Here is a 14,868-nt window from a genome sequence, read left to right as displayed (position 1 = left end):
AAAGATATGCTCGTGATTTTCATAAAGGATTAAGAAACTAAATTCATCTAATCGTTGGGAGATTGAAGTCAACCGAAACTTTGCCAATTAATTTCCATTGATTGTTTAGCCTCCGCTATAAAATCATTTCGCTTCGATCAATTTTTTCGCTACTCAATCTGCTAGATGAAACCAGTTCCTTTTATGATCCACTTCCGACTAATCCCCGATTCCGGTGGTGATACCTTACAAATAATTTAACAACTCTTCTTCTCTCTCTCCCATTTCCTTTCTTCCAGAGGGTCGCGTCGAAGTGTCCCGCGAAGGTAAATACCTCTCGACGCTATCCGGCGCAAAGGTGCTCGGTGAGCTGGCCATTCTCTACCATTGCCAACGGACGGCAACCATCACCGCGGCCACCGACTGTAAGCTGTGGGCCGTCGAGCGACAATGCTTCCAAACCATCATGATGCGCACCGGGCTGATCCGGCAGGCCGAGTACTCCGATTTCCTCAAGAGGTGAGTGTTTTTTTATTACTATCCATAATTTCTCAGAAGGTCATCCGAACGAAAGAAAGCCAGTTCGCGCAACTGCTCAGGTTCAGTGGCACGCATTCGGTTCCGATCCGAGTGAGCTTATGCAATCGGATGTTCGTAGCGATAGGCTAATGCTAATGAGTCCGTCCGGGTGTCATTATGAATGATATCGGATTGATGCCAATTTGGGAGAAAATTTCGATAAAAGCGTCCATTTCCATGTTAATTCGAATCTTGTTCGTCTGATTGATTGATTCGGAGGCCAACCTCTAACTCGACCCCATCAACTAGTGAAATTGTAAGCACTAATGAAAAAAGTGTGATTCCCATGCTTACCGGTCTGGAGCACACACAAAAAGAGAATAGCTTCTACCGAATAGCGGTTAAATGATTGTTATTTTCTGTTCCACACCTGGTTTCGCACTATTGTATAATTCTTTTGAATGCAGACTTGTTCTCGGAGCAAAATTTCTTTGCGCGGGATGTATGCAGAAAATAGTTCTTGGTCGCACAACGGAAACCAACAGTATGGGATCCGAGAACGTGGTTATGTTCGGTTTTAGTCCACACATGGGTGTGTGCAGAATTCTTCAACACAAGGAGCTCGTAGATTACCTTTTCGTGGTGCGTTACTGGCATTAAGATCTACCACCGAAGCCTAGTCCGTACTGCTTCAAACTAGGGGAACAGGATTGTTTTGTAATCAAAGGAACACATCTTAGTCCTTTTTACTTTTTATGCCTTGTTGATAGTGACAAGATTTGACTTCGTCCAACGTGGATGACCTTGAAACAAGGAAACAAAATAGATAGGGTTAACTACCCCATTTCCGGCCTATTAAGCACAACCCGCACTTACTCTTTCTTAATCTAGCGCAGTTTAGCACCAAACGGAATGTTTTTATTACTGATGGCTTCCAAATTTATTTACTTTTTCGTATGTACCGTAAGATTTGATAAAGAAAAACCAATCGATGAGATATTGTCAAAAGTCTAACATTGCTTCTTGACGCCAAACTCGGCCTACGGATTCTTAACTCGGCCTAACGCATTGAAACGCCATTGAAACGCCAATGAATTCACTTCGGCCTATCGGATGAAGATAAAAATTGATTCGCTCGGAGCGCTTCTTTTGTTTTTGGGAATAATGGATGCAAACCTTCATATCACGCGTTCTCATTGACTTCGTTCGGTAGCTTATTACCTAAAGTATCGTACCAAACGCATAATTGACTTGTTAACTCTGAAAACATGGATTTATTTGATGTTTTCTGCTCGATAGGCCCAAAATGGGCGATTAGGCCGAAGTAGTTCTCTACCATAGGTAGATATTTTTCAACTACGTGATGCTTAAGCTTTTATTCGCTGTTCTCTAGATTGAAGTGATTAAGACTAGGATTCTGATGCATGGTCATATCGGTGATATTGCTTGGTGGTGGTGTCCGAGGAATCCGACAAAGGGGCGTGCCTTTGGAGGGTATTCCAACACTTTAAAGGGTATAAAGAGCGGGACCTTGAAACATATGACAATTCAACTTTAATAATACGTGAAAGTATTTAATAGTCCATTCATTTGCGTCAAATTTTACAAGCATCCATGTTTCTACATAACAATGAAAAGTTCAATTTAAAATAAATTAATTTTCAATGAACAACGTTATAAATTTACATGAACGTGCAAATTTCAGTTTTATTTAACTGAATTACTGATCGTTAAACGTGCAATTTTATATTCAAAACCTGCTCCAGTTTGTAGTTTAAAATTATAAAATTTATTAAATTGTGAGTTATTTTTTTTAGCTCTCGATTTAAAGACAAATGCAGTTGAAACATCTATGATTATTATTATTATTTGCGGGATGACCAAAAATGAATTGGTAGGTCAGTTAACTCTTTTGATTATTATATCACTTACACTGAGGAAAATAAATGCATGATACTTATACGGACAGTTTTGTGAAGCTCGAAGCAAGTATTTAAAATTGGTTCCACAATAAATCGTATCAAATCATTACTAAATATGCATCCGTCGTGGAATGCCCGATTCTTAGAAGTTTCTAGCCTTTCAGTTGCCTTGCTACCACAAGAACCGTTAAACTAGTGCGTTACACAGCAAAAATCCATATTTAACCTTCGCTTAAAAACACTCCTCTTGTGACTTGCGTACGCTTTTGTGTTCAATATGTCGCTATCGAAAACGCTCAACAATTCATGAGAACTCCCACTCTTGAAATCGAGAACCATTTAAACGCTATTCATTAACTACAGCATGAGCTAGGCCAAAGCTATCTTGTGGGCAGTGTTGCCAGTATTCCAGATTTATCTGGATGTTCCTACTTTTCCAATCGTCTTGCAAGATTCACAGACAGATGTTTCCTAAATATCTTCCAGACTTTCGCAGATTTTTAAACATGCTACATTAAAACTATCACTGCAATTAATTTACCCTGTTATCAGGGGAAAAAGTCACAATTGCTACTTAAAATATCAAAAGCCATCATCGACATTTGGATACTATTGCAACATCGTACATGGAATTGTTACAAAACGTTTGCTACAAAAGTTAAACATCAGGTTTATTGTTGTACGCCTTGTGAGAGCTGTTGAAGTTCGAAATGGTCATGACATCTATCAAAAAAAATTTGCATGGATTCGCCATGAAAATTATATCATTAGCAAATTGATAATTTGCCGCTCTCATATTCTCTCAATATCACGCGGGATATTCGAGCAAAATATCATGCTTGAAATTGCTTTTACATGCTCTTTTGATTTTGCTAGACTACTCACGTCACAACGTGTAAAGTTGAAGCTGAGAGTTGAATCGACACACTTTGTTCGATTTCGTTGCACTTCGTTTTCTTAGCAAGAGAAAGTATAATAATGCTATCTCGTTTTTCACGAAGCTTCCAGCCTTTAAGCTGGGTTAAGACTAGGCAAGTCAAATGATCAACTCATTTGAATTCAATTGGCTTGAAAAGTTGAGCCTGGTTCAACTTTTTTCAATTCAAGTGAGTTGATCAAGTCAGTTGAATGGCATGGTTTACACGTTCAATTCGCATTCAAGTCAGTTGAATTCAACTCATGAACCGGGGACCAACGGCTTTACTTTAAAAAAATCCCGGCAGCACCGACTGGGATTGAACCCAGGCCTGCTGGGGTGAGAGGTAATCACGCTTACCACTATACCACCGGCGCCGCTAAAGATGGTGTAAAAGTTTTAGAATTATTTAGAACTAATAACAATTTTGAGATATAACAAGGTATTAGGACGCGGTAAATAGTTAAGGACTTAACCGAAAATTATTTATATACTCGATTGCTCGATTATTTGCTTCTTCTTATTTTCAAACAGGTTACAGTTAAAAAATCAAATCTTAAAAATATTTTCTTAAGTATTTCACATAACGATTAACTCCATTTTTGAATTCTGCATAATGTATATTCAAACTTTGTTGACACATTGTGTCAATATATTTCTTAATGTGGTTTTAGCAATGGTAACAACTTATTTGCATTCTCTAATTTATTTTATATTTCAATTATTATCGTAATCAAAAAGATTCTGGTACTATGAATAAATTACAGAGGATTATACTGAACGACTGAACGATTTTTATTGGAGGGTTGGTACATAAATTTGATTCCAATCGCATTATTTAAAATAAGTATTTTTACGTTAACACACTGAGAGTGACATATTCGAGCGTAAATTTTGACATAAATTTGAGTCATACCAGACGCGAAATAAAGCTCACTCAAACGTGCTTTTCATCGAACAACGAACTTTTCAGTCTCAGAGCACTTATTATTACATGACATGTTTGTTTACGTCTCATCTTTTATGTCAAGGATGGATTCCGTCAAGTGTAAAATTAGTTATATCTAAATGTGTAGCATTCAAGATTTTTACTGGACCAGATTTTCCTGAAACTGTCCTGGCAATGCTGCTTGTGGGGCTCTCTTTTTAAACGCATTGTAAACTCAATTCATAAGCTTAAAAATGATCTGGCTGAAAATGCCAAAACGACGAAGCCGACGAGCGTGTGAAAGTTTAGACATTCATTCCACATGTGTCGTGGATGAGTTTTGCTGAGTTGACTCGTCTTGCCAGAAGCTGTTGAGCGTCTTGTCGAGATTTTAGTTTGACTTGGTGGGTCGTCTTGATTAGCTAATTGTGTGCTTGTTTGGTGTGTCAAGATGCCCGAGGGGTGCTAAATACAGTTGCGAGGTTCAAGATGAATTTTCTATGCCAAATAAATATGCATTACATCAAATATGTTTACGATGTATTAAAAATGCAACCAACGAGCTCCAGTTAGCTCATTTCCCATCCCATCATCAGTAATGAATGTGTGCAAACGTCATTGTGTAATGTTTACAGTCAGTCTCGCTCATTCATAACTACAGCGCCATCCCACAAGTGCCCATTTTTCACACGAGACTAGCAGTCTTGCGCGCGGAAATAAATTATGAGCTGGAGGGTTCGATATGATTTATAAACAGATGGATTTATTGGTGTGAAGCTTGGGTATTACTTCTCAATTGGAACATTCCGCCTGCTTTCAGCATAGTGGTCTTAGCGCATTTCCACATTTGTAATTGCGAGCTTCAATTCTCAATTCTTAAAATATATGTGACAAGTACATTGGTGCGCTAAATCCAGCGAAGTCATGAAATTTTCAACCCGAAAAATGCCACGATTGGACCGAGAATCGAACCTACTTCAATCCAATAATGATTACATGTATCAATTAACCCAGTTTGCGCATCTTTGACGAACACGCACAACAACAATCAAATACACGTCAATTCTGAAAATTACCACTTTACCGCAACCCACCTTCCTCAACCCAAAAATCGGTTATTCCACTTCTAGCAACGCTTCTATGCCGATCATGTGGAATAGGTAGTCATAATTGCAAACAACCGGCATTATACACATGAACCTACCACCCTAGCAGTGCGAGAGCACACCCGGCAGTAATATCGTGGTCAAAAACAAAGCTAAGGTCATCATCGTACATATTCGTGATTCTATCCGCCAAACTGGTTGCTCGGGCGGTGGGAAACTCTTCGCTTTATTTATGGATGTGGGTAGTCTCCTACGAAGCTATAATATTATACTGCTGACTGCCGAAAAGCACACGGTCAAGGCCTTTTCCGAGTAGTGCTGCTGCATAACTGCTAATGACTGACTATGGTGAGCAATAGCGGTTGATGGATTTTATGATGACCGAGTTCATGACCGAGCATGGATTATTAACATGATGTTAGTTGTTCTGATGAGGTTAGGTGGGATCGTGAGGTGGCATCATGTATAGCCCCAAAAAATTGGTTACAGAAACCCATCCATATATGCGGTGGGTGGTACCATCCACCCACCGCTATTTCTCGGCTATCCTTCAACCAATTGAGCTGGCTTTCTGTAGATAACTAGTTTATGGTTAACACTTATCACATACAGCGTAATTGGTTGAAGGACAGTCAAGAAACAGCGGTGGGTGGATGGTACCACCCATCGCATACATGGAGAGTGTTCTGTATCTGTTTTGTATACAATTTCGTCAGCAAAATACGCGAATGTTGAATGAAGAGTAGCTGCCATAAATAATTTGGATTTCGTCAATCCATATATACATCGTCATTCGGGGGCAAATTCTAGATAGAGCTGGAATTAGGGCGTAACAGATTTTGTAAACAATGACTTCTCTCGTTGATTTCTAGCAACTTAATGCACTTCTACACAAACCAACATAACCATCGGGTAGGGGAAGTATTCCCCTATTCGATGGTAATGTTGATTTGCCAGGGAAAATCATGTCTTTCGAGAAATCATCGAGAGAAGCCATTGTTTACATAAGCTGTTACGCCCTAATTCCAGCTCTATCTAGATTTTATGACCGGGTGAAATTGATCTAATGCCTTGCGTTTTAGCTGCCGAATATAAAAAAAAAATCCAGTGACAGAGAAATCTTGATAGCATTTAAGCACATAAGCCTAAAATGATTGCGATGATGAGTTTCTCATAGCCAACAAATAACTTTTACTACATAAGATCCATAACGTTAAAGAGCATACAATAAAGTTTTGATCTAATTTATGTTCTACAAAGCACAACCCGTACCTCACCTCTCTTTTTCGACAACATTTTTAGATAGACCAAAAAGGGCCTGACAGCTTTTGTAAACAATGACTCCTCGAGTCTTCCCCTAGCCGATACTAATGTTGAGTTGCGTGGGCATGTTTTGAATTCCTAGAAATCATCGAGAGAAGTCGTTGTTTACCAAATCTGTTTGGCCCTTATTTTAGCGCTATCTAGATGTGGATGTTTAAGGTGATTCCTTGTAGAATCCAAATATGGCTGTCATTATGACTGATATGCCCTATAACTTCAAGCTTTTTAGAGCACAAATCTCGGACACCGTTGCGATACCGCTCATAGAACTCCATGTTTGCTGCACTCCAGCAAACGTTTAGTTTCAGTTTCCGTGTTGTACACGCAGGCAAAAGAACGTAAGAATTCCATAAGAAACACTTATGAATTTTAGCCATAAGAAATTTCATTGATTTGCCTTATGAAAAATAATGTTCACAAAAAAATAATAAATCGGAGCAGACTGGAACCAGAAATGGACGTTAATCAAAACGTGGGCTTGTGCAAAGCTGTAGCTGATAAAATTTCTAATAAGAGCAGTGTAAAGCTAGAACGCTAGTAAATCCCAAATAAACTTTAAAGGGCCAGTGTAGTATGAGTTCGCATCCAAATAAAGAAAAAATAAAATAAAGTTTTAGAGAGTGATTTAGAATCGAATCGGACATGAAAAAATAACAATTTTTCGAAAGTTAAAAAATCATGCCCAACCCATTTTGGGTATTTTATCACACACTTCATCTGCTGTGCCTTTCTACACTAAATTATGCGTTGTTTAGAAACAGCCGGTAGAATATCAGTGTCCACCCAGCTAAAGTTTCTCCCATTTTTAGTTTTTTCTCGTTAAACTCAACAAGTTGGTAAATCTTAGCCTTTAGCAGAAAGACGGTTAACACTTTTTTTTGCGAGTTTATGATCCTGTTTCACGTCATGGTTCTTCTCTATGCCTGTTCAGGTATATTAGTACTTTTATTTATTTTCTCTACTGCGCTAAATCAAACGAGTAGAAATAAGAAGGGATGTCGGTTACGTGCTTTCGATAAATATTTAATCGAATAGTTGGAAAAATCTTCACGATTAATCGTTAATAGAATAATTGGACTTTTAGGCATCCCATGTTTTTTTGGTGGTTCTTCGAAAATGTCGAACAGCAGAATTGCAACCAGCAAGTGTAACCTAAGAACCAAAAGCGGAGCGATGCTAGTTTTCATTGCTAAGACGACGACTGAATTAAAAGGCTTAGAAGCAGAGGGGTGAAAGTCAATTCTCTTCATCGATTTCCGCTTTTGATGACCATGGTTTTCACTAACCTATTTCGCACTATTTCTACTATGCTCTTCTATCATCCAGAACAACAAACGTAGCAATGAATGTCGATTTATTAACGAAACAGAAAGTCGATGAAGAGAATCGATCAAAATCACTTGCAGCCCTGCTTCCAAGTTTGGTTACTAGATTACAACTCTGGAGAGCATTTTTTGTGGTCGTTGGACGCGTTTGGTTCTGAATATGGCGATGAGTGTTCCAAATGTTACGCAATTGCATCCTCCCTATTCGCACACGCCCGAAGATCGGAGGCGAATGCTACCCCGACTTGTTTCGTCTACTAACGACTCTCTAATGACAGTGTTGGGGAAGCAGCATGTGCATGTATGTAATTGGTGGATTTGTTATTTATGTCGACGCTTTTGAGCAAAAATTCTTGTTGAAAATCAACAGTCGGAAACATTACTATTGATGCGTAGAAATATTTCTGATCGATTGGTGATGAAATCATTGAAATTGAGGAGCAGCTGAGTTATTAACGTTCAAGATCTTTCATTTTCGGTTTTCACAAAGTGTACCCCCATATAGAAATCACAGACGAAGTCCTACGTCACAAAAAATCCATTCATATGACAACATTACGAGCATCGGTTTTGCAAGATAAGTCTGCCAACAAAAGCAATACAACAACATTTATCTGTTTATCAAATTCTCGATCCTGCACCTACACCTTGTAGTCAAATGCATCCACAAAGTAGATAATTACCGTATTAAAAATTCCACTCACTTAAACATTCGCTTAGCTTACTAAACTTCCTACTTCCATTCAAACGCAAAAATTCACGCCTCACCAACAGCAACAGTCTTAATTTGTCAGCAATGTGACTTCAGGCATGCGTTTGGCCAGCGAGCGTATTTGTGTGTGTGTGACATTGACGTACGCAACTCGCATTTAAGCAAACTTCGTCATAATTCATAGACTGATTACCACCGCGTGCAATCTACAGCCACCGTAAGCAGCGCTTAAGCACCCAGGAATTGACGGGTGTCTAATTAAATTTCGGATTCATCCGACCGACGACGGAAGCCCATAGAGTAATAACCCCAGCTGAAAGTGAATGGCTCCTAATGTGACTTAAGGACTCTCATTTCCCACGTTGGGTCACCTCCAAATTGATACTGGCCGATGGAGCGGAAAGTGGTGCAATTTGTCTTATCCGTATCTTCGTATCTCTCGGCTCAAGACCATGGCAAATTGAATGGTAATCAGAGCATCATTGGATGTGAGTGCCAAACAGCCGATGAGTGGGCTTAATGAGTTAATGGGCTCAAAGGAAGGCTCGGGTCGGTATTTAACGTCACTTTAATATATGATCGCACGCAAACCTGCCGATTGGTCAACTACCGCATCGAAACTAGATCTGAATTGTGGTTGTGTAACGGTTTTACTAGGAACATCTTTCTTCCGAAAGCTTGGATCAATCAACGTACAATCAGAATCGTGACATCAACTCGTCCAGAAGCCAGTTTGGGTTATTATGAAATCACACACTTAACGGGTAGCACCGAACGGCAACGTCATGCGGTGTAGTAAAAGTAGTAAGTGAGATAACAACCAGATTCATGAATGAAAGTCACAACTCGAGTCGCATTTTTGGAAGCACAGAAGAACCTGATTGGCGATATTTCTTCCCGACGTAAATGTGTTATTATTTATTTTCGTTTCACTGGCACTGGCCGCGCAGAGTTATGAGCCAATTGGAGTATGAGCGATTGGCCCCTTTGGGAGAAGCAGGTTTCGCGATCACGACGAAAACAGGGGGAAAGCATATGAAAGTGATGTGCAGGGTGGTGGTGCTGGCCAAAGCCAACCGTAAACGGCCATCATGTTCGTTTTGATGTAATAACAGGTTGATTTTGAAGGCGAAAGTGTGTGCTGGAGATGGGAATCAGCGGTGAACTGGTTTCCGAGCTCGCTGCGTCTTTACTTTTGTCATTACATAGGTCATAAAATAGTTAGCAGGCGGACGTTACGCTCTGATTTCTGTTATCGGATGAAATTTAGGCGTTGTTTTGAATAGATAGGAGCTTTCATAAGCGCGGCTTGTGTCAAATTTAAACTCAAACCACAGACAAACAGACATAACTCTTAGAAGAAAATTATTCAAAAAATATCGTCAAGCGTATTTTGCATGCCCACTAGCACTCTCTATCATGCACATTCCGAAGCATTGTTTAGCAACCGGAGCATCCCTCGTTCATGCAGTTTTTTCACTAGTTGCTTTTCCCTCGTTCTGTCAACGCGTCAGCTGATGTGTTGAATAAAAACAAAACAGATGGAAATCAGTTATGTCGGTTCTACAAAATTTTTTGAATTTTGCAGAAATACGGATCCGTAAGAGAAATTCACAGAAGCTCAGCCTTTTTTAGTGTTTATTGTTTTTGATTGTTAAGTGTGATTTTTTAAAACGTGGTAATGCATCACTAATTTGTGCCCTCTCTACCACCGCTCATCATTTTAATGTGTACAAAGCAAACAATATGTATCAATCAATGTTATTTATGATGTATTGAACACCAGTTACTAAAAGTGAATACAATATTACACTCCTTAAAATGATTTGTTCATAAATTCTGTGCACATCGTACAGCGTAGTATCAACCGGTGGAAACTAACGATTTAAAATTGACTCACTACTTGACTAGCCCATTGGTCCCAAGCAAACCGATTAACGTATCCCATTCTAGTTGTAATTCTAGTACTACACTATGTTTGTTTTGATTCGCTATGAAAGTTTGTCAGATAAAATGAGGGGTTCGTCAATTTTCCTATGTTTCGAGGGGGGCATCAATTAGCATGGGACCGAAGATTGTACCAGAGCTGAGCCAAAAAGTTGAGCACGTTTCTTCGGGACCTTCTAGTCTTAGAGTTACCTCTATGGTAGTATCATAGACGTAACTCTACACACTAAGATTTTTTACAGTAGTCAGTATTTTTTTACTGGGTTTTTGAATTACTGAAAAAGTCGGTAAAAATTCAAATGACCGTTATCCGTATGGAATCAATGAAATCGACCAATTTTATTTTCTATCATTAAATGGGGTTAACAGAACTAAGTATGTACAAGTTAAGAACAAATTTTCTCATTAATAAATTTTTCACAGATTTTTAAACTTTTACCGAACAGTTCCGCAATTCAAAAACTCGGTAAAACCCTACTGACGCGATTAGTGTGTAAGACCAGAAGGTCCCGAAGAAACGTGCTCAATTTTTTGGCTCAGCTCTGGTACTCTCTTCGGTCCCAAGCTAATCGAACCCCTCATTTTATCTGACAAACTTTCATAGCGAATCAAAACAAACATAGTGTAGTACTAGAATTTCGACTAGAATAGGGTACGTTAAACTATTTGCTTGGCACTAATAGGCTAGTCAAGTAGTGAGCCAATTTAAAATCGTTAGTTTCCACCAGTGGTTAAACTTCCAGATGATTGAGTTGTCATCTCATTGGTCATGGTCAAAAATATGCGTCCGCACGGTACAAACACAAAATGCACAGGGCAGGAACAAAAAGCTGCACCCGTTTACCAATAGATTGCGCTCATGACAGTATTGAAATTATTTTATTCGGAAAATGATTAACTGAGCTCTCTATTATAATTATTTCTCTAAGATTTTTAGCAAAGCTAAAATTAGCCATGCGACGCCTAGTTTTCAGATCTGTAATCTGATGTACTAAAAAATATGCGATTTGACAGATAGCAAAACGTCATTACCATTTTCACATCATTTCCATCTGCTGGTCGAACTCCAGACGAATCTAGAACCGCACTACCGTTCATATCGGCGACAACGCTCTGATTAAACAACTTAACCCAACCCCCAAGCTCCTTACCTGATCCTATCCTTCGACAATGTACCCCTCTTACCTCGGGTAAGCCGCGAGTATTCGGCCCACCCAACTAACAATTTTTGCAATGTAAACGCTTTACTCATTTCATTTGGACAGTCTCAAGCTGTATTTAAATGTTATACGATATGAGGAAACCTTTACTCATCCTCTATACAAGCAAATATGGCGAACTTAGTCAGCTACTTATGGCTGTTGTGATGATTGGAACAAGCTCTTATTGCATATCTATTTACGCTTCTATACAGCTGTTATCCTGCTGTTTAGTTGTGTGTGAACTTGAAAGGCGCTTACTCAACCTTTACCTGATTATCCAATAATCACTACACAGTTTTCTCTTGACGCCAGGTTAAATATCGTTTATGCTTTATTTTTTGTTGGAGGAATTTATCCATGTTTACTTTACTCCGAATCAAATTAATCGAAATTAGTTATAATAAGCAACACCACCAAATTATTTACACTGTACCGGAACCTGGAATCGAACTCGAGACGAGCACATTGGCAAACCTTGATACTACCAACTTTGCTACGCCAACACTTTGAACTGGTGTAAACAAATTTACATGCGCTTCTACAACAAGATTGCTGAGTAGAGGCTTTATAATAGTGCACATGAATCACTTTTCTCGACTAGTTGATTCAGCTTTGTAAAGAAGCAGAGTAAAAGCTGTAAAACTGCACACGTCTAAAAATAAACCTAGTTGACTATAATGTAACTTGCAAAGTAGCTAACACAGTTTCTAAGTTGAGTACAGGTTGTTTAGTTGTTGAAAAAGCACGTTAGATGTTTATGTTACTCAGCAAGAGTGGTTGGTTGTGTAGAAGCCATCAATTAAGTAATATATTCGCTTTATGAGCTTTTTTTTAAACTAAAAGTTGAAAGTTGATTAATATTTGAAGAAGTGACATTAGCGTTTATTGGGTGATGTTATTCAGTGCGACTGACAATTTGAATAATGGTTGCTAAAAAGTTGAGTAAACGCTCTCCAAAACTATTTTGCTAGCTTCTGCCTGTAGCTGTATCTGCAGCTTTGTTTCAGCTACTTTACAGCACAATGCTGGAAAAGTTGGTTTATAAAGCTGAAAATGTTAGTTTGGCAACTTCTACTAAATATAGAAATAAGCGAATTTTGTTAAAATCAACGAATAATTAATTATCGGCACCGTAAATGGATGTAATGTATGCCTAAATGCCCCTTATTTGGACCCATTCATAAATTCAGTAGGGGCCTCCCTTAGCTCAGTCGGTAAAGGCACAACTACAAAGCAAGACCATGCTGGAGGTGGCTGGGTTCAATTCCCGGTCCGGTCTAGGAATTTTTCGGGTTGGAAAATTTCTCGACTTCCCTGGGCATATAGAAGTATGATTGGACTTGCCACACAATTATATCAATGCAAAAATGGTACAGGCATCGAAAGCTCTCAATTAATAACTGTGGAAGTGCATCTAGAACACTAAGTTGAGAGCACGCAATAAGCTAATATGCGATATGCAATAGCTTGAAATGCGAAGAAGAAGAAGAAGATAAATTCAGCAATCGACTAAATTTTCAATAGCGACCAAAAATATCCATTAGTACCGTCCCATTGACGCGTTCATCTAGATAAAATTAATTAATAACAGATCTTAAGCGATGGGCCCAATCTTAGATCCATAGGCCAACATTAGAGCCATTTCCCCTAGACAAAAAAAAATCTGCTGGTCGATCGTCACTTAAATTCATCAATTGCATTCTGCTGAATCACTTTTTTGACGTAGGACTACGTCTGTGATTTTTATATGTGGGTACACTTTGTGAAAACCGAAAATGGAACATGTAACAAAATTATGAAAGATTTGAACGTTAATAACTCAGCTGCCCCTTGAACAATTTCAATAATTTTATCACCAATCGATCAGAAATATTTCTACGCATACTGTTTCATTATTCAAAGTGTTACTGTTGATAATTGAACGAATGTGCAACTGTTTTTATGATAATTAAAATTATCACCAATTGCCTGAGAAAAGTGATTTCCCTAACACAGATTTCAAAGTTGAATTCCTTCCGGTCTCACCAAACGGTGTTTATTCAATAACCACGTGGTGCGTGGTGGTGTTCTCCAATACACAATGAAAGGCTGCCTGCAGTGGTCGTTTTGCCAGATACACAGACAAATCACGTTTACAGGGTGGCCAGCAAACCGGGAAAACCGGGAAATATCCGGGAATTTGAAAAGGAACTACCCGGGAATTCAGCGAGAGAATCGGGAAAAATAAATTAACCATACCCTAGGAAAAAAATTCACACCAGAATTTCAGAATAAACCATTAAAACAGAGTGATCTTTTACCAAATGAATGTCTTGCTCTATTTTCTGCATAATTTTCTTCAGTTTACCTTCTTATTGATTTTAGAATTTAATCTTTCAGCAATATTCCAAATTGATTATTTTTGTCTCCATTTAAGATGTAAAGTGCATGGTCCTTAAAAGAAAATATTGAAGATGCTGGACTTTGGAAAAAAAATATTTGTATGAACCGAAACTGAATTATTCTTTTTCGGGGTTTTAATCTTTCGTTCTTCTTAGAATTCCGGAGACTTTTTATTTCTTTGAAAATCTTTTCAAAAATGTCTTTTAACTCTATTTAAAACAGCAGAAATCTTTCGAAAATTTATTTAGAAACCCCTTGGAGTGTTTTAAAGATTTTTTTTTTCTAATCAGCAAATTTTTTGCAATCAATTTTGTTGGAGTTCTGTGATGAATCTTTCGCACTAGGGTTGAAATTATTGCCAGAACACTCTTAAAACTCTGTTCCTTGTTGAATTATGATCATAATTCTTTTGGAATTCTTCTTATAATTCATCTGTCATACTCCTCAGAATCACGTAGTGATTTTCCGCAAAGTTTTGTTTTTCACAACTCCTTTTTAAATCTTCTAAAATTACCTAACAATTTAATTTAGAACTTGCATTCTTTTCCGCAGAAATCCTTCAAGCTTTATCTAACAATTTCTAATGATTTCATGTCAGAATAATTCT

General features: G+C 38.3%; 1 protein-coding gene across 5 annotated transcripts in view; it reads left to right on the top strand.

Moving 5' to 3' along the window:
• for (cGMP-dependent protein kinase for) overlaps nt 1–14,868 on the top strand; it is a 690,301-nt gene that overhangs the window by 460,375 nt on the left and 215,058 nt on the right. For all 5 annotated transcript variants that reach the window (XM_065234639.1, XM_065234649.1, XM_065234657.1 and 2 more), the window contains one exon: nt 279–498. In XM_065234639.1, the coding sequence (XP_065090711.1) occupies nt 279–498 (220 nt within the window). The remainder of the gene's footprint in view (nt 1–278; nt 499–14,868) is intronic.

The sequence above is a fragment of the Ochlerotatus camptorhynchus genome, unplaced genomic scaffold (assembly GCF_037179485.1).
Source record: "Ochlerotatus camptorhynchus isolate MF236.1 unplaced genomic scaffold, CSIRO-AGI_Acam_v1.1 ptg000038l, whole genome shotgun sequence".
NCBI classification, from domain to species: Eukaryota; Metazoa; Arthropoda; class Insecta; order Diptera; family Culicidae; genus Ochlerotatus; species Ochlerotatus camptorhynchus.
This window is presented reverse-complemented; position numbering and strand designations above follow the sequence as displayed.